The 24,004-nt window shown below is 44.4% G+C and overlaps 1 protein-coding gene across 1 annotated transcript; it reads right to left on the bottom strand.

Moving 5' to 3' along the window:
- Window positions 1-1,456: 1,456 nt before the first annotated feature.
- LOC308417848 (cytochrome P450 2C44) lies at window positions 1,457-23,677 on the bottom strand (the record flags this gene model as incomplete). The annotated part of the gene is made up of 9 exons (XM_080913142.1): window positions 1,457-1,654; window positions 2,984-3,125; window positions 8,139-8,326; window positions 9,452-9,593; window positions 10,887-11,063; window positions 11,573-11,733; window positions 12,608-12,757; window positions 17,879-18,041; window positions 23,498-23,677. The coding sequence occupies 9 exons, from the start codon at window positions 23,675-23,677 to the stop codon at window positions 1,473-1,475; spliced, it is 1,485 nt and encodes a 494-aa protein (XP_080769268.1). The 3' UTR covers window positions 1,457-1,472.
- Between the last annotated feature and the right edge of the window lie 327 nt (window positions 23,678-24,004).

The raw sequence follows: 24,004 nt of genomic DNA, 5'->3' as shown, positions 1-24,004 counted from the left end.
AGTAAGCCATACTAAATTAAATTCTCTGATGGTGGATCTAACGGGGGGGGCGGGGGGGGCTCTAGTTCATTTACATCTGTTACCTCAGGCTCTCTCTCTGTCTCCAAAGCCACAAGTCTCTTTTCCCTCCTCTCTTACCTCTTCTGACCTGGAAGTCCCACGTACCACCCAGTGATTAGTCCTTGCCACAACTCACCTAATCCTAGCTCATATTTCTTTGATGAGTTGTGATATGAAACACCTTCTCAGTGCTTTGCATGCTGTGTGTCTTTGGGGGTTGAGATCTCTGTTTAGCTCTTAAGCCCCATATTTAACATCCATTTTAATTTGTTTCCTTTCTTTCTTTCTTTCTTTTTTTTTTTTTTTAATTTTTGAGACAAAGTTTCTCTGGCTGCCCTGGAACTCACTCTGAAGACCAGGCTGGCCTCGAACTCAGAGATCCACCTGCCTCTGCCTCCCGGAGTGCTAGGATTAAAGGCATGAGCCACCACTACCCATCTCCGTTTCAATTTCAAATTGAGTTTCAAGAGTTGAATGTTTGAGGTGATCATTCTTTATGAGACGTGTCCTCGGAGAACATTTTCTCCAGTCGGTGGCTTGTCCTTTCATTCTCCTGCCTTAGCTCCGTCTTTACAGGGCCTCTCGTTTCCAGTGCTGCCGGAGTGGTCAGGTCTGCCTGTTGGATTTTGACCCAGTTGGTGGCAGCTGCTGCACTGACCTCATCTCAGCCACCATTGCTGTTCTCCTGCGTGGTCGCTGTTCTCTCGGCAAGGTGCCGGCGTTTGTCTCTTGCCCCCGGTTCCACCCCTGTGTCTGTCAAGAGGGCCCAGTCACGAACGTCTGCGCCTTAGTCCTAGATGTAGTTTAACTTCTAAGAACGTTCTTTTGGGCCACAATGGCTGCAGACAGATGGAGGAGCAGGGTGAGCTCTGGGCCAGGGGATTACCACTGGAGTCTGCTATTTATCTTCTTGTAGATTACAGGCCAAAGAAAGGAATTTTTTTTTTTTTTTGAGACTTGAGATAAAGTCAAACATACAAAAAAAAACTATTGTTGGGGTGAGAATTTATTTTGTGAATGTGACACAAACCACACAAATGCTTCTAAGTGAGACCAGGACAATGTGTGTAGGCCATTAGATTAACTTCTCTGTTGAAACAACGACAGAAACTATTCTGTTTCTATTTCCAAAGCCACAGAAGAGCTTGCGCGGCTACTTGTAGGCGATGTCCGATGAGGGCCCCGTGCGTCTGATGTCAGTTGTTCTTGGGGCCTGGCTTATAGAGCAGGTGAGGAACATAGACATGCCGCCTGTGTCCCGAACGCTTTGAAGATCTAGATGTTTAAACTGAAACAAATGCCCAGTGCTTTTAGTGAATGATGCTTCTGGCCTAGGCACACCTAACATAAAGAGAGTGTTTCTAGAAAAAGGAAACGATTACTTTGATTTGCGTGATTAAAAGGGTAAACTCTTATCTAGGAATGAGGCACAGCTTGTAAGGTGGTGGCAAATTGAAAAGCCCGGTGGCAACAGGCTTGATATCAAGGTCCTTTGGCTCCACCAGAGTCTTTAGGGAAAACTTCTGCAGAATGGTGGTGAAGAACAGGAACAGCTCCATACGGGCCAGACTCTCGCCCACACAGGACCGCTTCCCTGGAAGGAGAACACACCGCATTAGCTCTCTTTATGTGCAAATGAAACCTGAACACCACAGAAAATACTCATCAGAACCCCTGGGAGCACTCAAGGGGCCAGAGATGGGCCAGCGGTAACGATCACTGGTTGTTCTTGAGGACCCAGGTTCCCAGCACCAACATGGTGGCTCACAAACAGCCCCAACTCCTGTTGAAGGGGACCTGATGCTTTCTTCTGGCCCCTGCATGCACATATATACCCATATACACAAAATGAAAAAAAATTGAAAACTTTTTTAAACACTGAAGAAATATTCATCTTCAGTGCACTTCCCTGGGGTTATCTGAAGGAGTTAGCAAGGCGGTGAAGCTGGCACTTGTGTCTTTTTCATGATAGTGTGGGACTGAGTGACACCTAGACCTGGCTCTATAAAGACCTGGTTAAGCAAATTCTATGAGTCTATTACGCAATGCAACTGGAAGGTTTTCGTGGAAGATTATTTACTGTCTTTTATCGCAGCATACTGTGCAAAAGCAGATTATTACAGAATAAGCCACGTTTTGTAATAATAAAAACCCTCAACCTGTGCATTACATATAGCATGGTACTGTTTGAGGTATCTGTGGTAAGAGTGGGTGATTATCTCGATAATGGGAAATTGCAGGTAGTTTTACTTCCCTTTCTTCTTCTAGTTTATGGAATTTTTATTTTGGATATTTATTATTATTGTAGTTGGAAACCACGCATATTAAACTTGCTGATTTGTTGTGTATTGATTTATTCTTGCAGGCCTACAGATCAAACCTGGGGTCTTACAAACTAAAGACAACTGGTTTATCACTACAGCTCCTCAAACTGCTTATGATAATCACATAAACACACAGACCCACATTGAGAAGGAATGAAGGCTGATAAGGCCAAGTGGTTTTTATGACTTTCCAGTAAACATGGCTGGAGGCCAAATTTGGAGAAGATGATGACTTTTTTTTGATGGACTCTGGCTCTGAGAATCATAAAATTAATATTATTAGTAATAATAACAGTTAAATGAAGACATTTTTATCTTGGGATATTTTAGAAAAGTTAATATTACAAAGGAAAATCAGCAGACAAGATTTGCAGCAGTGAGTTTCTTCATTGCCAGGCTATAGGTGACATCGGAATTTAATTAATGTCTGTTTTCTGTAAAAATTTGCATTCTTGGCCACAAAATAGCTTTTGGGTGACTTAGCTGATGTGACTGGTATATAGACTTAAATGTCTCTAGACTTGGGAAGTTAGGACAGTTTGATCATCAGTGGGTCACTTAAGACCTAATTCAATGAAGCCTGAAACGTGCATATTTACCAAGGGAGAAAGGAACAAAGTAGTCTGTTTTCTTGAAGCAGCCATTTTTATCCAGAAAATGTCCTGGGTCAAACTTCTCTGGGTTGGGAAACTCCTTTTGATCCAACAAGATGGAGGACAGTAACGGGAATACAGCAGTGCCCTGGAACCAAGAGATGGAGAACCAGAGGTGCTCTGCGTCGAGTTAGCTGTTAAATCTGAGTAACTCGGATTTAGCAGAAAGTACTCATGTGCTTCCCGGACGACTGTCTCGGGTTACAACTGCTACACACTTACCTATCATGACGGTTCTTTTTGGTTAGAGTGGCAGCTGCTGAAAATCGGAGGCAGAGGCTCACAGTGAACACACATTGGAGCTTTAGCCTCAATTGGCTTGTTTGCTTTCCTCCCGCCCCCAGGCTTCTCCCCCTCCCCCCTTCTCCCCCTCTCTCTCCCTCTCCTTCTCCCTCTCTCGCCCTCTCTCAAGCAGCTAGAAAGAGGATCTTAAAGTCCACCCCACAGTACCACACCTACTCCAACAGGGCCACACCTTCTAATAGTGCCAGACCCTGTGCCCAGCGTATACAAACCATCACAATGGGGTAATAAAAACAGGCCTTGTAGGATTTTTGTGATGCTTAGATTCTAGCCTCTTAGACTGTGGGTTTCAGAGCCACAGAGAGTCATGAGCGTGAGTGTCCTAGTTAGTTTTTTGTCAACTTGTCACCTGAATAGAGCTCGGCTGAGAAAGTACTCCAGTCAGACTGGCCTGTAAGCAAGTCTATGGGGCATTTTCTTGAATAATGATTGATGTGGAGAGGCTCAGCCCACTGTGGAAGCTCCGCCCTTGGACAGGTGGTCCTGGCGTGTGTAAGAAAGTAAACTGGACAAGCCATGAGGAGCAAGCCAGTAAGCAGTGTTCCTTCATGGTTTCAGTCTCTGCCTCGAGTTCCTGCCTTAGCTTCCCTCAATGGAGTGTGACCTGGGATATGTAAGCTAACTGTCAATAAACTCTTTCCTCCCCTAATTCCTTTCGGTCACAGTGTTACCGAAGCAATATAAAGCAAGCTGCCAGGGTGGCGAATGTACAGGAGCTAGCAACAGTATCGAGTTTCTGAACACACAAGGACCAAAAAATGTAATCAGAATCCAACACGTAAGGAATCTGGGGTATTTCTGGTGCTCCCTGCATGGGTGGCATCCTGTGGCTTCACTGCAGTCTTGTTCTGAACATCACGTGTGCCCCACACTGTCACACCACACAACTCCAGAGAACACGTCCTGAAACACCTCAGCTGAGATGCAAGATCGCTGCATGCTACGGCCTGCAGTCCTTCCGCACACACAGCTTTCCTGCGCTCTTAGAAACGATGTTTTAACTATGGAAAACAAAGACTTTTCAGGTTTCTGCCTTGTTTTCCTTCCGCCTGCAAGTCTAAAATTAATGTATCCTTAAATTGTGTTAGAAAGGATGGCTGGTTTTAAAAATTGCTGTTTGAGTCACCGACTTGGGTGCCATTAGGAAACTGCTAAAGCGGTTTTGGTTTCAAATTAGGGAAGGATTTTTAATAACTTCTGAAGTAGCAGTAAACATTCTCCTGCTTCTTTGTGCTGAACATTGATGCGAAGTGGTACGCTCAGCATTGACAGTTAGAAGATCAAAATACCAGTGAACTCTGAAAGTCACCAGAGATGCTCTCCCACCTACAGGACCAAATACACAACTCACATCTCATTTTTCATGTAAGACTAAAAAGTACGCCGAGCTCACTAGTGGCCAAATGTGGCCGTCTTTAATACATTGTAAAATTATACGTATAGCAAAATGGTTTTAAGTACATGTGTGATTTATCACCCGAAAATGTTTCCATGTGTATACTTATCTTAGCAAAGGTCAAAGGTTCCCTTGGTAGAGAAGGGGTGTGAGTGGGGAATGTTCAAGCAACTGCAGCTAGAGGGCAAAATGCTAATGGTGGCCACTGTTTATACTGGAAGCCTCGAATCTGCCCTGCACTGTGCTGAGCTATTTATAAACCTCATTTAACTTTCATGCCAACGGAGCGCCGAGGATGGTTTTTTGGCTCACGTTATCTAAACAGGGAAGCTGAGGATCAGAAAGGAGACATGCTTGCTTGTGGCAAGCAGCGCAGCTGGAACCTGGATCAGGCTCTGTCTGGAGCACCCAGCTTGGCCAAAATCTAGCTCTTTCTACTTTTACCTCCAGTTTCCTTCAGCGTTTGTGCAAGAATTGGAAATGACGTTGCAGTGCGAAACTGAGCAGAAGACTGTAAAGTAAAAATGTTTCTCTCTTGTTCCCTTAAATTATTATTGACATTTACTGTAAAGGTAGCTTTTTTTTTCTGCCTGATGTAATTGTCATCTCGGAGGCTTACTGCTGAAGAAGCTCACCCTTTCTAGCTTTTTCTGAGCTCGGGTTGGCTGGTTCAACTCTGCTGTTCTGGCTCAAACTCCTCTCCAAGCTCACTGACTCAGTTTGGCTCCTCTCAGCTTCTCACTGAATTGCTTTGCACAGCCTCCCTTTATTCTCCCAGTGTTGATCTTAAATAGCTTTTCTCCCCAGAGTTGGGCGTGCCCTATCTCTGACTCATTTTGTCAAACTTTTCTCTGATTTGTCACTTTGCCCCTTAGACTCATATTTTGGGACTGAACTTAGGGCCAGTCTGCCTTCCTGCCAGATCACAGACCTAGAAGGTCCATGGGTATGATCAGAGCAGCCATGTTGCTGGGTTAAAATTCCTCGACAGTGTATCTGTTTGTTTCCATCCTCCTGCTGTAGTGTGCACATGGTGGTCAGAGGGTAGCTCTTTCCTTCCACCGTGTGTGTTCCAGGACCGAACTCAGGTCATCACTTGGCGGCAAGCATCTTTACCTGCTGAGCCATCCCACTGGTCCCTCCCCACCTCCTGTACGGATTCTTCACTGGCTTCTAGCTTGATATGGTCACTGTTACCAGATTATAGTCATCCTCTGGGAGACACCTTATGAAATGGAAATGGGCTTGGCCCACTGTTTCCACAGAGAACCTGTGGTATTCTGTAGCTTGTGCAATATTCTACTTTATAGAAACAGCAGATTTTAAATGTCCATGGTTAGTGAGCATCTTTAAAAAGTCTCAAACTAAGTATGTAACTAAGGCTGGCCTTGAACTCCTGATCCTCCTGTCTCTGTCTGCCAAATACTGGGGCTATAAGTGTCTGCCTCAACATCTTGCTTTTAAATATATACATTTATCTTAATCTATTATATAAAATAATAATTATTAATAACTAATTCATATCAAAATTGGAATCTGTTAGTTGGTTCCGGAAAATCTATTGTTATTTTTATTAATATATTATATTATATCTATTTTATTATATTAGTATAAATATATTAAAATAATAATCTAAGCATGTAACTTTATTTGTAAGGTAAATTTTTCAAGCCTAATACTGAATAAGTCTTTTGGTTTATTAAAAATTATATAAGAAATTCTTATTTTCAGGAAAATCTAAACAAATCAAAGGTCTTAGCAGTAAGGATGCTGTTCTGGAGCAGTGACCTTTGGCGCTGCGGTCACCCAGCCTTCTTCAGAGGTTTCCTTCGGTACTGTACCAGCAAGAATGCCTCTGGCAGTTCCTCCACAGTCTGGACTACACAGTGAGTTCAAGGTCAGCCAAGGCTACGTAGTGAAACCTTGTCTCCAAAGAAACATCCCATCAGCATACTACAATAAGTTAAAACATGAATCCTTATCATTTTAATTTTTAGTCTATTCCATTCTGTGGGTGTATTCTATATGCTATTCACCCTAATAATCGTACATAAAAATAAATAAAGTATACAAATAAATTTTTAAACTGTGGATTTGTGTTTTATTTATTATTTATTTATTGCTCAAACAGGTTTTTCTCTGTGTAGCCCTGGCTGTTCTGGAACTCACTGTGTAGATCAGGCTGGGCTCAAACTCAGAGATCCGCGACTAAAGGTGTGGCCACCACCGCCTAGCTCCTATAATTTATTTTAAATATTTAAAAATTTTTTCATATCAGAATTGAATTCTCTTAGTTTGGATCCAAGGGAATATATGGTTATTTTTAGGTGTTAATATAAATACATCTCATGCATGTAATATAAACATGTAATTTTATTTGTAGATAACTTATTTTCCTAGTCTAATGCAGAATAAGTGTTTTGACTAAAAATTGTATAGTTTAGCATTCTATACTTGAAAATACCTTTAAGTCTTTAAACTTTTGCAAGCTTTCTGCTTACCCCTGAGTACTTTCACCTTGTAACTTTTCTTTTCTTTTTTTTTTTTTTTAATGAAGGTTTTCTTAGCTAGACTTGCAGTGAACACCTGTCTTCGCAGCACACCAAGGATTAAGGCCGAAGGATTGAAAGATGGCAACAGGTTAGGCAGTGTAGTGAGGACTCGTTCTATTAAAACATAAGGAAAGACCCAGTGCCCTCCTGCCTTTGCCCACTAGTGCTGGGTTACACATGTGTGCTGTGCCTGGCTTTAAACATGGCTGTCGGGATTTGAACTCAGGTCCTTGCGCTTGCACACCAAGTGCCCTCCCTCACCCACTGAGCCCCTTAGTTTTTCCTGTGATGTATATCCTGGTTTTAACTACCGAAGTGTTCCTGCTCAAGGTCCAGTCGCATGTCAGCTGACTAGACAGGAAGGGTTCGAGTTTGGCAGTGTCTTTTGTCACATTTGGTATCTTTTCTATGCCTTATGGTCCACTGAACCCTTTAGATGTAAACGCAGAAGGCTTACTGCATCCCTGACTGAGGACAGCAATCGCTTGGCAGCAACTGAAAACTGGGATTAAAGGCGATGATTTGCTCAACTTGGAGCCATGGCACCTTCACAGTGAGGCCCTTTTTAAAACTCACCTTGAAAACTCAGGCGAGCTTCTACGCTGCAGGCTCTGCTCATTTAACGCGTGTGACATGAATGCAGGAAGGGGCCTGGAGAGCTTCAGGCTTCCCACATTCTACAAGGCCCTTGACAAGGCCCAGAAGTAACAGAGTATCCGTGGCTCTTTGTGTTCTTTTGGTGACTCTAACCTGTTTCTCTTCCAGCCCCAGAACTGAGAGCCATTGCTCAACTCTCTGCAGGTACCATGGTATCCCCTCCCTGCCCATCACCTTTCCAAACACAACTAACCTTGGGGATGACGTACTGTCTGAATTTTGTGTCCTGGACCACGGCATGGGGCAGACTGGAAGGAAGAAGAGTGATGTATCTCTGAATCTCATGTAACACAGCATCAGTGTAGGGCAGCTTCACCTTGTCCTTCATGCTGGGGGGTTGGTGGCGTCCAATCACACGATCAAGTTCTTCATGAACTTTGGCTGCAGAGACATGGTGTGGGCTCCTCAGGCCTATATCCTCGGGAGACCTGGGAATACTTGCAAGGAGTGATGGAAAGTGGCCCAGAGAAGGCTTTGGTAGGGGGTGAAAGGGTTTGGGGAGTTCAAAGGGGTACTGCTAGGCAGCCCTGTTTTCCTGCAAATCCCAAAGATGTGGCTGTGGAAACAAAGGCTGGGGCAGGAATGTGCACTACTGTCATTGTGGTCCTCACTGATCACGTGATTCCCAGCAACTCAGCCACAGAGGGGAGATGTTTGATCCTTATGCTGCTGGGCGGGGCTTTATCACCATCTCTCACTTTCCCATACCTGCTGTGGGGACGGCAACTGTATCTCATTGGGAAGTAAATACTGACTTCCTACCGCTTGCACTCTCAGAAATGGCTTGAGGGTGGTATCCTTTGAATTTTACTTTAAATTCATGATTAAGACCCAACTGATGATCTATAAGTGAGTGGTTGCTGTAGGAGGGAGAATTTCCTTCAGCAGTGTAGCGGCTGGTAGGCCACCCAGTCTCCTGTTCCCTCGCCTGTTCCCGGATCAAAGGAGTGGGAAGCGGGAGAAGTAAATCGGATCTACGTATATTGTATACATGCATGTAAAATAAACAGGATCGATATACATTGTATACATGCATGTAAAATAAACAGGATCGATATACATTGTATACATGCATGTAAAGGCATAATGAAATCCATCATTATATGTAATTAGTATATGCTAAGAAAAAGAAAAAGAAAAAGAAGAATTCCATCAGAGCTAAGAATCCCCCATGAGGGGTTTGGTGCATTTTCAAGTTTCGAAATAGAAGCCCAGAAGATGAGAGAAGTCGTGTGCAATCACACAGCCCAGTGTTGGGCAGGTCCGAGAGTGGCTTCAGCACGGAACATGTGACATCTTTTGCTCAGTTACAGCTCCATTTTTGCCTCTTTTTCTGACAGGTGAGGTTGAGAATCATAAGTTCTATTTTTGAATTTTAATGAGAGTCTTTTCATTCCTAAACGCCTCTCTTCCTTAGCAGCACCACGGGACATACTTCTGTTCCTCAAAGGCAAGGCCCTTCTCAGGAGGCAGGGCAGCCCTCACCCCCTTCCCCTCCCAGGGTACCTTGCACCTCAGGATGCTTCACAAGGAGCAGAAGCCCGAATCTCAGGGTGGTGCTGGTTGTCTCGGTGCCGGCCGTGAACAAGTTAGACCCACAGATAGCCAAGTTCTCCAGATCGAAGTCAGACTTGAGATTGTGCTTCTCCTGCAGGCGCATGGGATTATGGGCTCCGTGAGCTAAAGAGGAGGCAACCGATTCCTCAAACCCCACACAAGAGGCCACTCCTTACACGGTCCCTTTCAGATCCTGTGCTATTGGAATAGAGCGGTAAGTCCTGAAGCTGGATCTTCTGGGCTCGAATCTCAGGTTAGCCAAGACACAGTCCTGTGGCCAGGCCCTGTTACTTGGCATCTCTCCCCTTAGCCTCCTAAGGCTAAGGCAGAGGTTGGAGAGTCAATGGGCAGGAAGTTCTCAGAACAATGCCCCACATACGCAAACACTTGGTGAATGATAAACTCCGGTGCAGTATTTAATGAAAGAGACTAGTTTGATAAGCTCTGAGCCTAGCGCAGGGAGGTCCCTGGCACGTGACTGGCCGGCTTCCCTTCTGCCCAGCTCCGCGGCTCTTCTGTAACACCCGCCATTGTTAGTAGCGCGTCTTTGCTCTGAGGCTGGCCTCAAACCCTGAGATTTACCCACCTTTGCCTGGTGGGTGCTGAGATTAAAGGTGTGTACGCCACACCTTGACGGTTTTCTTTTTCCCAGAGATTATGGTCCCCTAACGTTCATCGGAATGACTAGGCCCTTGTGGGGACCCTAGTAACTGAAATAAGCATAAATACCTTGACTAGGTCAGGGGACTCAGGGGAATGGAAGTACAGCATCCTCTCCTCAGACATTTTTTCTAGGGAACCTGGTTAGACATGTCATCCCTCCCGGGAAGTAGAACTTATTGTGGAAATATGTGCTCTCAGGATAGAGTCAACTGGTGTTTTCCTCTTACCCATGTAGCTGGCTAGGGGACTCTATTTGTTTTTCTTTGAGTCGGGGGTTTCCCTGTATAGTCTTGGCAGCCCCGGGAACTTACTTTGTAGACCAGGCTTGGCCTCTAACTCAGAGATTCACCTGCCTCTGCCTCCCAACTGTTTGGCTTAGCTGAGGGACTCTTAACGTGGACAGTGCTAAGTTTCAGAGCTCTGGTTTTCAGAGATCTGGAGCTCTAGATGTGACTATGGGACCATACTGTTCTCTCCAGTCCCATTGTTTCCGGTTCAGTAGCGGTCCAAGTACAAATGCTACCAAACAGCCATTATTGGGTATTCCTGACATCACTTATGGTTTATTTAGAGTGATTTTGTTTCAAGTCCTTTATCTAGCGATCCATACAGTACCAGAATCACAACTGCCTTCATGTGTGACTACTTTCTTGCATATTCACGAGAGCTAAAATACATAAAGAGGTCTCTCCTCCCATCCCCACCTCCCGGGACCCTGTACCTCCTCAATCTTGCTGAGGAAACAGTCGATGTAGTCCCGAGGGTTGGCAGGGTCCAGGGACTCCTGGTGCTCCTTCACTTTCTCTAGAATGAAATTTTTAACATCATCAAGTCTTTTTGTGAATTCTTTATGCTTTCCAGGAATATACCTCATGAAGGTTGGCCATAGGTTGTACATCTAAAAACGAAAGCAAGCAAACACAAAAAAAAAAGTTGTCAGTAATTCACGTATGAGGGGTGTTGTGGCTAGAAAATAGGAGAGGAGGGTAAGCAACATGCAAAGAGGACTGTCTTTCTCATCTGTGCCTTGTCCGACCTCTGCTCCACCTCAGAGTTGGGGAGTGGAAACGTACCGAGTGGCTGTCGATGGAAGAGACTGAGAAAGCCCTTCTGGGATCCCTCCCTCCTTTCTGTCTTTAGTTTGCAGCTCAGGGCATCAAATCCGTGGCCTTACAAACATTAGGCAAGAATCCACGACTGAGCCACATTCCCAACAGACCAGCTGGAGCAAGCAGAGAGGGCAAACTTCCCCAGTGGCTCGCTAGATGCTACTCATTTACCCTGCAAATGTGGATGGAAGGATGCTATTGTTCATAGGTTAAGGGAACCCAGAGCCTGTGACTGCACAGGAGGCGTCCGGGAGACCAGTGAGGACCGTGACAAACACAGGTAGAACCCAGGTCTTACCTGACACCATATGGAGTTCACTTGGTGGAAATTTTTATTTAAAAGATCCATGAGCTTGAGGAATGTCTTGTCGTTGTATTGGAATCGCTCGTTGAAAAGGACGGAGCAGATCACATTGCAGGGAGCACAGGCCAGGATGAAGGTGGGGTCAAAGGGCTGAGCTGGTGGGGGAAAGAATTTCAACGCTGACACTTGACGGCAGTGCTAAGGATTGAACTCAGGGCCTTGCTCATGCCAGTCAGGTCTCTGTCACTGAGCTACAGTTCCAGCGCCTTAACAACAAGCATTCTAGTGATCCTAAATTAGGATTTCAAGAACTGACCTCTTTTCAAGTATTTACGTATAGCTTATTCCTCTAAACTTCCTTTATTGGGATGTAAGCATCTTCTAGTCATCTTAATTAACACACATATATTATCATATACAGTGCATATGCTGTTAGTATGTTCCATTGATCTGTGCAAATCACAGATTTCTCCTGTGTCATTAAAATCTTTTTTGTGATGCTATGTAATTTTATTTTATTTTTTCATTTTTTAAATTAGGTATTCCCTGTATTTACATTTGAAATGTTATCCCCTTCTCCCACCCAGCTCCCACCCCCCCTTCCTCCACTTGTCTTCACAAAGGTGCACTCTATTCTGATCTCCCTCTCCACCTCAGTGCCTTGGCATTCCCCTACATTGGGAAAACATGCCCTCCCTGGACCCAAGGCCTCTTCTCACATTGATGCCAGACACGGCTATCTTTAGCTACATATGCAACTGGAGCCATTAAAATCTTTCTATTGGGTTTGATTCGCAGCCTGATTTTTTTTTTAATAATGAAAATGCAGCTTCAAAAAATGTACTGATTTGTCCAGATGTACACCTAGTGAAGTACCTTGGGTTGGAATGTGGCTCCACCTGAGGTACTGCAGAACCCCAACCCACAGCCTTGGGGACGATGTTCCTGTTCTGGATGGTAGGCCTTGGGCCAAGGGACCCCCCCCACCTCAGGGAGGAGCAAGGATCAGGGCCAGGCTGTAGGTCTTACCTTCTGTTCTGTGTAACTCCTCCACGAGGCAGAGGGCTTCCTCCTGAACCCTCTCCTCAATGCTTCTCTTCCCCATCCCAAAGTTCTTCAGTGTCATGAGGGAGAAGCGTCGCATGAGTTTCCACCTCTCTCCGTTACTAAAAACAATCCCTGAGCAGAAAAAAAAAAAAAAAAAAAAAAACCAGAACAGCTCGTGTCTTGTATCACAGAAACCAACCTCCAAATGGCCTTCTCTCGCCTGGCCTGACTGTGTCTGGACTCCTGCCTGTGAGGCTCCTCTCAGGCCTCTGCTGCTCTCTTCATACCTTCCAAACCAGCACCCCCCTGGGTGACTCTTGCACATGACTAAATCCAGCTCCCAACATGAGGTACAACCATGGCTGCCTCTGGATCATAGCTTCTCTGTGCTCTCACAGAGCTTCCCAGAAGATTTCACCTCAGTGATGCTGGTCTCCTCCTCTTCCTCCTCCTCTTCTTTTCTTCATCACTTTTTAAGTTATTGTTTTGTTTTTATTTTACAATTCCAGCTATTGTCCCCTCTTCCTAGTTTCCCCTCCCACAGTTCCTCATTCCATTCCTCCCCCCCCAAGGCCTCCCCCTTTCCTGGGGCCTCTGGTGCAGACCAAGCAGTCCTCTGTTATATGTGTGCCAGGGTCCCAATCACTGCTAATTTCTTAGCTCCAGCTAACCGGCACCAACTGTTCTAGTAACACAAAGGCTTCACTTTCGAAGTTCTGGGATCTTGTTAACCACAGCTGATTCCTCAGCCAACTAATGGCAACTAATTCTGTTGATCAAAAGAGTAAACTAAAAGATCTGAGCGTTTGCTTCTAGCAACGATATAAATGTTTAAAGGGCAAAGGGGTAAGGAAAACATTGAGGTGGTAATTACCAGGAAATACTTCGACAGTTTGATAAGTTATAGATACACTGTAGCAACCTGCAGCAGTACTATATTTGTTCAAAGGCAACAGAAAGCCAGTTAGAATTTCAGCAGATACTCCACTGAGCAAAATATAATTCACTGAATTGCTCCCTTCCCTTAAAATACTTTGGTAAGCTAACCCCCAGTATCAGTGAATGTGACCTGACTTGGACAGGGTCTTTACAGAGCTAATCAAGATAAAATGAGGTCACTGGATAGTCCCTAACCCAATGTGACACACACACACACACACACCATGTCACATGAACATGAACACAGAGTAACCTAGGTGACGTAAAGAACACAGAGAACACAGGTGACGTAGCTACAAGCCAAAGTGTATCAAAGATTGCCAGAAAAATCAGCAGGAGCTGGGGGCAGGGATGAAATGGATGCTCTTCCACGCTCCTAATCTCTACTATGGGACAAGGTTGTTTTGTTTTAAACCATCCAAATTATTGGTGCTTCGTTATGGCAGAAGTAGGGAACTGAGACACAAGGGAAAGAAAAGCACTAACTAATGGCAGGTTTGTCAGGTTTGTCTTCAGAATACCGAAGGTAGGAGAAGGAAGAGCTCACCGTTTTCTTCCCGCTGCACACAGGTAAGGGGCAGTCGGGAAGTTTATAGAAAAACTGCAAGCTGATTTTTCTCAGACTTGCAAAACCTGCACATTTTAGGTCAGTGCCTTTCCCCTGCCTCAGCTCAATCCAGCCACCTGCTCCCACCTCCAGTCGAAACTTAACAGAGAAGCCCAGAAGCTCCTGAGCTGGAACTGATTTGAGTTTCTTCCCTGGAGGACTGGCTTTCATGGTACCTGAAGGCACCTTCCAAAGAAGGGAGACAATCAACAGTATACCCGTCTATGTGGGAACCATCACAGCGAACATGGAATGATACCCCTAAGGATGCGGTAGCGGCATACATAACTGTATAGTGGCCAACAGCTCTCTAATTGGACTAAGACCTACCTCTTCAGCAAGAGGGAGCTCATGAGTGGTACCAGAAAGCTACCTACTCCCCAGGGCTGGAGAAATCATGGCTGTTGGGGGAGAACCTACACCTGGCATTTTGCTAAATCATCATAATCCCTAAAAAGCAATCTCAACATTTGTGCTGAAACCCACGGATAAGTGTAGTTATCAACCCTCATCAAGGACACTTCTTCGCACCAGACAGAGACCATTACAGAGCCACAACCAATTAAGTATAGAGTTGTGAAGCCCAGTCCTACCTGATGTACCCACAACACAATTCTGAACCTAAACCTCAGGGATGATTTCAAAGAGTGGGTGGAACCAGGAGTTTTCTGTGAGATTGTGTCTCCAGGAATGTCAGAAGTCACACTCACAACGTTTTAGCAATGTGGCTGAGAAACACAACCAGAACAGGTGTCCCTGTGATAGCATCAGTGAACATGCTAACATGGATGGGGGGGTCGGGGGTGGGCATGGGGACCACGAGGCCTCAAGACTGCATAAAGAACTACAGGCAACTAAGGAATGCAGAAAACAGAAGAAATAATCTTCCCCTCAAAAAACATTTTGGGTTATCCAGTATCAAGTGGTCAGCCTGGAAAATGGATATTAACAAATAACATTATTCAGACTGAGGGGGTTATATTTATTTAGGAACACATACACACGCACACACAAATACACATGCGCGCACACACACACAACAAATGACTGTAACAATTAATGAGAAAAGGGTCCATGAATTTTTAAGAGAGTAAGACGTATATGGCAGACTTCGGAGGGAGGAAGGGAAGGGAGAAATGATGTAGTTTTATTATAGTCTCAAAGAAAATGAAGAATATTAACAGAGACGGACACAAACAGCCAATGCAATCAACTTGTTTTGTCCAAAGGGTGGCTTGGCTGCTGCTTTATTTGGACGGATGTACTTTGATCTTGAGAGAGGGTGGCCCAAAACTCAATCCCTTCGTACAACCACCATCCAGTATCATTATATGTCGCTAGGGAATCGTAATACACTTTGAAAAGAATCATTGCTCTTTATCTGGGACTCGAAGTTTATCATTTTAAATGACTCAAGAGAGACTCTTGGCTCTTCTTTTATTGTACAACACTCAGTCCATATAAAGCTTTGTGTAGCACATGCCTAAGTCTTGAAATACACTGAGATAAACTCTCTGAGACTTCGAATGTGACTGGGATTGTCATGGCGACTCACAGGCTGATCTCCATCCTCCCTTCTTCTCCACTGTCCACGTTGTTGCTTAGCTCATGGTACCTGCCCGTTCTAGACCTTGTTAGCTGCCGCTACCACTCCCCCCTCCCCATGGGAAGTGACACTCCAAGTACTGCTTCTCTCCAGTTCCAGATCCCTGAGTAACAGCTCCTGCTATAAAAGCGCCTCATATGGGTTTTAGCTCAGCCATGTTCACAGAATTAATTTACAGGTAACTTAGGCTGACTTGATGTTCATCTCAGAGGCACTGTACAAATATGTAGTAAATAAAATTATGTCCTGGTCTTCATCCTTGTCTGTTGAAGTAAATAATAAAAAGGAGGCCGTATGGTCTTATCGCCCCCGCAGTCTCAATCCGAGGACGCCGCTCTAGTGTGGAGCCGACCACACGGACTCCATCAGACAGTTCGCAAGCTGTACTCTCCCCACGATTCCTTTCCCAGGAGGTTCGTTCCGCCCACCCTGCTGCTTCTGTCCTGGGTGGATGCAACTGCCCCGGCCTGGTCCTTTCCACTGCCGCCCAGCACAAACATTACTCTCAAACCTGATAGCTTTTTATGGTTGTTTTATGTACTAAATTCTTGGTCCACAAATGCTCTACACAATATGATTATATCCAATGGGCAAAGATACAAACTGCCCTTCTACATGAGATTAAAAGACCAATAAAATCCCTTTAAAATATTCATAGCTACCTAACACCAATTAAGTCCACCAGGATCCAGCTCATCCTTCTCCAGCTCCATCTTGATTTCTCTTTTTTCTCTCCACCCCCTCTTCCGTTTTCCTACCTTTTCTCCACCTACCTCTCCACTGTCCAATCATGTATCACCTTAACATCAATCTTACACTTTTTTTTTTCTTTTAGGAGTTTCTGAATCCCATGTGTTTTCTGGGTATAAGAAGCCTTTGTTTTACTCACTGTAGATATTCTAGATCATGCCCTAGTTTATGCTAATGAACTAATTCAGTGTGAGCCCTGAATAGTTCCAAGATGAGGGAGTTGAAAAGGTTATGTCACTTGGTTTTGACCTTGGGAGGATGCAGGGGATAGAGGAAGCTCTGGGGATAGAGTTAAGACCGGAGACTCATGAGCTGGAAAGCCGGCTCAGTTATTGACGTGCTTACCCCACAAGCATGAGAATCGGGACCCTGAACTAGTCCCAGTACATCCCAGCAGCAATGCACACCTCTGATTCCAGCACAGGAGTGGGAGGAGGCAGAGACAGGAGGATTCCTGGGGCTTGCAGACTGGTCTCATCTAGCCAATTAGCAAGCGCCAGGTTCAACGAAAGATGCCGTCTCAAAATATAAAGTAAAAAGCAAGGATGACAGAGGACTGCTACACACACACATACACAGACACACAAACACACACACACACACATACACACACACACAAACACATGCACACAAACACATACACACAGACACATACACACACACAAACACATACACACAAACACATACATACACATAAACACATACACACACAAACACATACACACAGACACATACACACAGACACATACATACACACAAACACATACACACATAAACACAGACATACACATACATACAAACACAAACAAAAACACCAACACATGAAAACACACACAAACACATACGTACACACACATGCACGCACACACACAACTCATGTAATGAAATTTCAGGCTACAGTCTGGACACCAAGGCTACCGTGAGCTTCCCAATGTGCTTCGTTTTTTAAACTCTCTGCATTTGTGATCCTCTAAGATCCTTCTGAGAAGTCTTCTCACTATGTAACGAAACCATGCCTAGCACCTTTCTAAGTTCTATGAACTATTGTACAAACAATTAAACCAAAAGCAGTCATGGTTTAGCTAGTTGATAGGAAGTACCAGTAACCTGACACTTCTAAGGGTCTGTCTGGCATTTGTAGCGAGGTCAGTCTTGTTGGGAACTATGCCTGTCACCTGAGGTATCTGTAATGACTCTGGGTCACTTGCGTTGGAATCCCATCCCAGCGTTGCAAGCATGTGGTTAGTTGCTATGTGCAAACCAGACATGGAACAAGTTAGTGATCAGATGTCTTTCCCCTAAATATCCAGGCATCAATGGAAGCTAACCTGAGTTTTGGTTTGAAACATACCATGTCCCTTCTGGCTATCGTCGACAATGGGCAGAGGTCCTCTCCCAAGGAACTCATCTCCTTGATTGAGTAGCGCTTCCTTCACCACATCATAGCCATGTAGGACCACAGTAGGCCAGGATCCAAAGTACAGAGTGTAAACAGGCCCATACTCTTTGGCCAGCTGGAAGGAGACAGAAGCACTTGTGTAAATGGTGTTGTGAAATCTCTGTATTGGAAGCTTGTAACTGAGTTTTGCACAGGCCTTGGCCTTTGCTCCATGAGTCACATTTTAGGAATTTAACCCTAAGTATCCTGTCTACTCTATTTCTTCATTTGTACACGCAACCTTGGTCAGGTTTTAGTGAGCAAGGGCTGCTGCAGACACCAGGCACCCTAGGAGCCACTGTAGAATTTGAAATCTATTAGAAGGGAGAGGAAAGAAACAGTCACATTTGGGGTAGTCTATATCCAACACACACTCTATCCATGAATGAAAATGTCCTTATGTAGTACAGGACATGTGGACATGGCGGATGTGCAATGACTGTACACAGTGAATTGTTTTTTTTTAAAAAAGGAACAGCCAAATGATAGCCAGTTCTATGGTATTGATAAAGAATGTGGTATTGGACACCAAAGAAGAGCTTAATAAAACAACATAGTGAAAGATCTAAAAGGTGGCACCACTTATATTAAATGAAAAATGTAGTATACACACGGAAGAAAACATTTTTTTTTTCTCGGTCAGAAAGAAGAATGGAGCTATGTCATTGTAGGAAAACTAATGCAACTGGAAATAGTCATAGTAAAGTTAATTGAGGCTGGAAACCATGTCTGTGGCTCTGACCTACATTTCTATCCCCCCAACAAACTTATAGAAAGCTCGTGTGCATATATACATATATCTATTTATTATATATATGATATATGTATGATCTGTGTACAAATATGTGGGGGACTGCATATTCCAGAGCATATGTGTGGAGGTCAGAGGACAGTCTTGTTTGAGGCAGAGTCTCTTTGTCATTTGCCACAGTACTGTATCTGCCAGGCTATCTAAACCACAAGCTTCTGGGGAGTCACCTTTCCACCCTCCATCTCACTGTAGGAATATGGCGGTTACAGACGCACACCACTGTGCTCCGTATAAGTGGTTCTAAGCATCTGAACTCTGGTCCTCAAGTTTGCTTTGCAAGCCCTTCACCACAAAAGCTTTTCCTCGGCCCCAACAAGCAGATATTTAAATGTGCATTTGTGTTTCAAAAATTCGTTTAAAAGCTTGAGCCTGCTTTCTTTCATTGGTGAGCTCCGCATTTATACAGACACATAAAATCTTATGTGTGCAGATGACATTAAAGAAATGAAACTGCTCACGGAGATAAGGGGGATTAGTGGGCTGGGGAGGAGAGAGAAAGAGAACAGTGAGGTATGGGAGGAGTGTGTTCAAAGTGTATTATATACCTGCATAGAAATGACCTCCTATGACCCAGTATAGTAAAACAGTTTTGTTGGCTGGTTGGTTGGTTGGTTGGTTTTTGTGGTGGTTTGAATGTGCTTGGCCCATGGGAAAGTGGCACTATTAGGAGGTGTGTCCTTATTGAAGGAAGAGTGTCACTGTGTAGGCTGGCTTTGAAGTCTCCTATGCTCAGGCTCTGCCCAATGCTGGAGCACACCCCCTCCTGGCTGCCTGTGGAAGACAGTCTCCTTCTGGCTGCCTTTGTGTCAAGATAGAACTCGTGGCTCCTCCAGCACCATGACGGCCTGCAAGCTGCCATGCTTTCTGCTTTGATGATAATGGACTTGACTTCTGAAACTGTAAGCCAACCCCAATGAAATGCCTTTTTTAAGAGTTGCCTTGGTCATGGTATCTCTTTGCATCAATAAAATCCTAACTAAGACAGTTGCATTGTTGTTTGTGATTCTTGTTTCTAAGAGGCTCACAGGAGTTACAACTCCTTCATTGTTCTCCTCTGGCTCCCTGGGATTTCTCTTTTGTTCTTTTCCTTTCTGTTCTCCTTTACCCATAACTCCACTCACCTCCCAGCTTCCTTTCAAACGGTGTTCTGACATCTTATAGCATTCCTTTGTATTCCCAAAGATGAAGTTTACCTGCTGTAGAGAGTCCTGCTGTACTGTAGAGGGCCAGCCTGTCTAGCCTTCCTCTCCTAACCCCTCTTTGAGGTGATGACTCTTCTTTGTAGCTTCCAGAGATTATGGAGGGGATGGAAAGTTTCCATCTGCACCCACATCAGCGGCTGCTGACTCACCTGAACCTGTGCCCATGTGCATAGTTTTCTATAAACAACTCACCATGCTGAGGACAGGCAACTTCCCAACATGTGCACTGGGTTCTCATTTTTGAAGCAATAGTGCAAAATACAGTGTCTCACAGCAAAGCTATAAAAAGTTGTCAAATCTGCTATCTTGACCCCCCCTCCATTCCTTCCTGTAACCTCAACACAAACCCTTACACTACTGTACTGAAAACATCTTTCCTAAAGCTCCCTTAAGAGTTTTATTTCACTGTCTCATTTGATTGGGCCAGCCACTGGTGTTGACATGGTTAAACATAGTTCATTATTGTATCCTTCCTTTGGGTTTCAGGACACCCCACTCCTTGGTGGATATTTTACCTCGCTGGCTCCTCCTGTTTAGTTCTCCTGAGACTTCTGTCTGGCTGACCCTATTGTAGAGATTATGCTCCAGTCTCCCCATTCCCATATGATCTTATCCAAATTCATGGCTTTAAGTACATTCTGTCTCCCGAATTTTAAAAATGTAAATTTGGGCTCATCCCACAACATTTAAGTTTCATATATATTAAATTGTCTGCCAATCATATTGACTACAATCACTAGTAGGCTTTTGAAAAGCATCACTAAGACTGAGCTTTTCATATTTTCTACCTTCCTAATATCAAACAAACAAACAAACAAACAAACCAAACGCCTGATCTCATGGTCCATCTTATTTTGTAGCAACCTGCAGAGCTGAAACTTAGCAACCATTCTTAGTATTTTATCTTGGACCTCTCAACAAGCCTGTGAACAGACCCTGTTGCTGTCTCCCAGATATAGTTGGATCTAGCCACCTCTCCTAACATCCTCTGTTAGCTCAAGACACCGCCATCTCCCCTAGATTACTGCTACACAGGTACCCTGCCTCTTTTTAAGCATATTTACAATCTACCCCTACCTACAAGTCCACAGAGCTCTGTAGTTAAAACATAGGATGTATTACAGCACTCCATCTAAAGCCTCTGATGTCCTAACATTCTTCCAACAGCCCTCACAAAATCACGACACCCACTTTTCTGACTTTAGCACTATGGCTGACTCCTGCTCGTTTTCTGCACTTACCTCCTTAATACGCCTGGACTCTGCTAAGCACCCTTTGTTACGGAGTACTGGACTTTGTTCATTTCGTGCAGAATACACTTTTCTCGGGTTAACTTTATGGCTTTAACTGCCCTATTTGGCAATTTCTTACACAGCTAGGCATATGATCCAGCAATCGTGTGTCCCTGGTACCTCCAAAGTGCTGGTAACTTAGGACAACACAAAAACCCACACATGGATGTTTATAGCCGTTCTATGTGTAGTTGCCAAGGGTGAATGAATACACAGACTGTGATGAGTCAGACAGAAATAATTGCTAAGCCATGGCAGACAAGGAGGACGTCTTAGATGCTTATTATTAAGCAGAAGAAAACAACTGGAAAAGGTTTCCTGGTGTGTGACTCATCTATATGACATTTTAGAAAATGCACAACTGGAGACAGTAGGAGAGCCGTGGTTGCCAAGGCAACACAGGGAGTTCTAGGACAGTGAAACTATTCTGACATTTTACGGGCAGACACATACTGCTATACATGTGTCCAAGTCCAGAGAGAGCAAACGGTCAGCACTCAAATGTAAACTTTGAACTCTGGATGATAATGATTAATTGATTCCTCATTTATAAAAACAAACAAGCACATTCCACCTGTGTGGGCTGTAAACAGGCGATTCTGTGCATGGGCAGGAGCGGGGACAGTCTTTGTATCTAGGGTTCAATGACATCATACAACTCACTGTTAGAGTGGGACTAGGTGCATTCTCTGTTGAGGCTAGAGAAGGCAGCTCAGTTAAGGCAAAGCAATCGGAAGGCAGGGAACAGAGCCAGACACAGCTCCTGCTGGTAAGTCTGTTACATGTGTGCAGGGAACACACTGGTTGGTGGTTCAGTCTCAGTGAGGCCCTAGGGACCCAGATAAATTGATTCTGTAAGTTTTTGGTTTTTTTTTTTTTTTTTTTCGTTTGGTTGGTTTGTTTTGTGGTGTTCTTGACCTCTCTGGCTCCTTCAATCCTTCCTCCCCCTCTTCCACAAGATTCTCCAAGCTCCACCCAATGTTTGTCTGTGGGTCTCCGCATCAGCTGCTGGGTGAAGCCCCTTAGGTGACAGTTACATCAGGCTTCTGTCTGCAACTGTAGCAGAGTAGGACTGATAGAGCCAGGGATGGGCTCTCCCTAGTCCTACTGTAACTTGATCTGCCAGGGCAGGTTGCTATCCATGGGTGGTCTCCCCTTCTCTGAGGAGAAAGAGAGGGGAGGCTGGAGGGAGGGGCTAGGAGGGGGAGGGGCAGTTGCCATTGGATTGTGAAGGAAATTAATTAATGAATGAAAAAAGTCATCTACCAATCTCTGAGGGGAGGGGTAAAGTTGGGCCAGTATGATGACTGTGTTAGATCTTTGGTGGAAAGAAGAAACAAGGCCTTCAAGGTACATCCTAGCTTCCACACGAGTCCTTGGCATGTGCTCTCAAGCCCAGAAACACACATCCATGGACTCAGAAACTAAGTGAATGTAATAAAATATAGTTTTAAAAGTAAAGGATATCAAAGGTTTGCTTCTTCCTTTCTCTGCACTGCTGTTGGCTATAGCAAACGTGGTTTCATTCGGTCTCAGTCGCCCTTATTAAAACAATCCAGTCAAAGGGGGGGGATTTTTATATCATTGGGCATTAATATTCTCAGGATCAGAAAAGCATCTTGTCATAAAATATGGACTAATCTGTTCATCTAATAAATTCTTGAGTTCAAAGGTTTATAATCAGAGAAATTTTTATGCAGTTTCTCCATCTTGAAGAATGTATTGTCACACAGTGAACTTATGGAGAAAGGTTATCACTACAACTACAGCCAGGGCAGCCAAGCTGTGCTGTTCCAGGAGAGTGTTAGGGAGGGGAGAGGGGAGAGGGAAAGGGAAGAGAACCTCTTTAGAAGGAGAGTTTAGTATAAAATACTAATGTACATATTTACGTTTGCCGAGCTTGCCTTTTGGTGTTACATACTAATGGGGCTGGCCTTTCATTTCAAATATGTTCTGATCCAGAATCTTCTTGCTTAGAAGCTAACTAATTATCTCCAGGTAGGCGGAGGTCCCTCACTATATGTTCTGAAGGGATCCCGCTCTAAAAAGATGGGACTATTTGCATTTCTATAATACCAAAAAAAAAAAAAAAAAAAAAAAAAAGAACTCCTCCAGAGAGACTGTGTGATAAGCCTATGTGAGCAGGCAGTGGGAAAGCCAGTCTGAGCAGAACCGAGAGATGAATGCTTAACCTGAAAACAAATGCCCTAGGAAAGAAGCGCCTTACCTTGGAAAGGGATGCAGGGATGTCCTTGAGATTCAGTTGCAGTATATTCCCAATAATGGGAAGTGGGGTTGGGCCCGGGGGCAGTCTCCCCCCATGGCGCATTTTTGTCCACACTGAAAGGAGGCTGAGGCAAGTCACAAAAACCAGGAGAGCAAGTGTAGTGAGTCCCAGCAGCTCCATTGCAGCCCTGGGACGTTAATCATGGTTGCCTGTTGCAAGCAAAGTTTAAGAGGAGGGCTGGAGTGTGGAGGGGGGGATGGTAGGTGGGCGTTCCCTGCTGGGCAAAGGCTGCTCAGAGTTTTGGACTTAGGGAAAAATCAAAACAAAACAGAATGGGGTTGGTTTTGTTTGCTAAAGCCTGAGATCAAGAAGGGCTACTGCCTTTCCTTTTACTCAGAAAACCTTCTTTTTCTTTGTATATATAGGATGTGTGTGTATGTGTGTGTATGTATGCAGATGTACACTTTGTGTGTGTACATATGCACATGTGCACTTTGTGTGTGTGTG

Source organism: Micromys minutus (assembly GCF_963924665.1).
Source record: "Micromys minutus genome assembly, chromosome: 2".
Lineage (NCBI taxonomy): Eukaryota > Metazoa > Chordata > Mammalia > Rodentia > Muridae > Micromys > Micromys minutus.
Note: the sequence above shows the minus strand (reverse complement) of the source record. Positions and strands in the feature narration are given on the sequence as shown.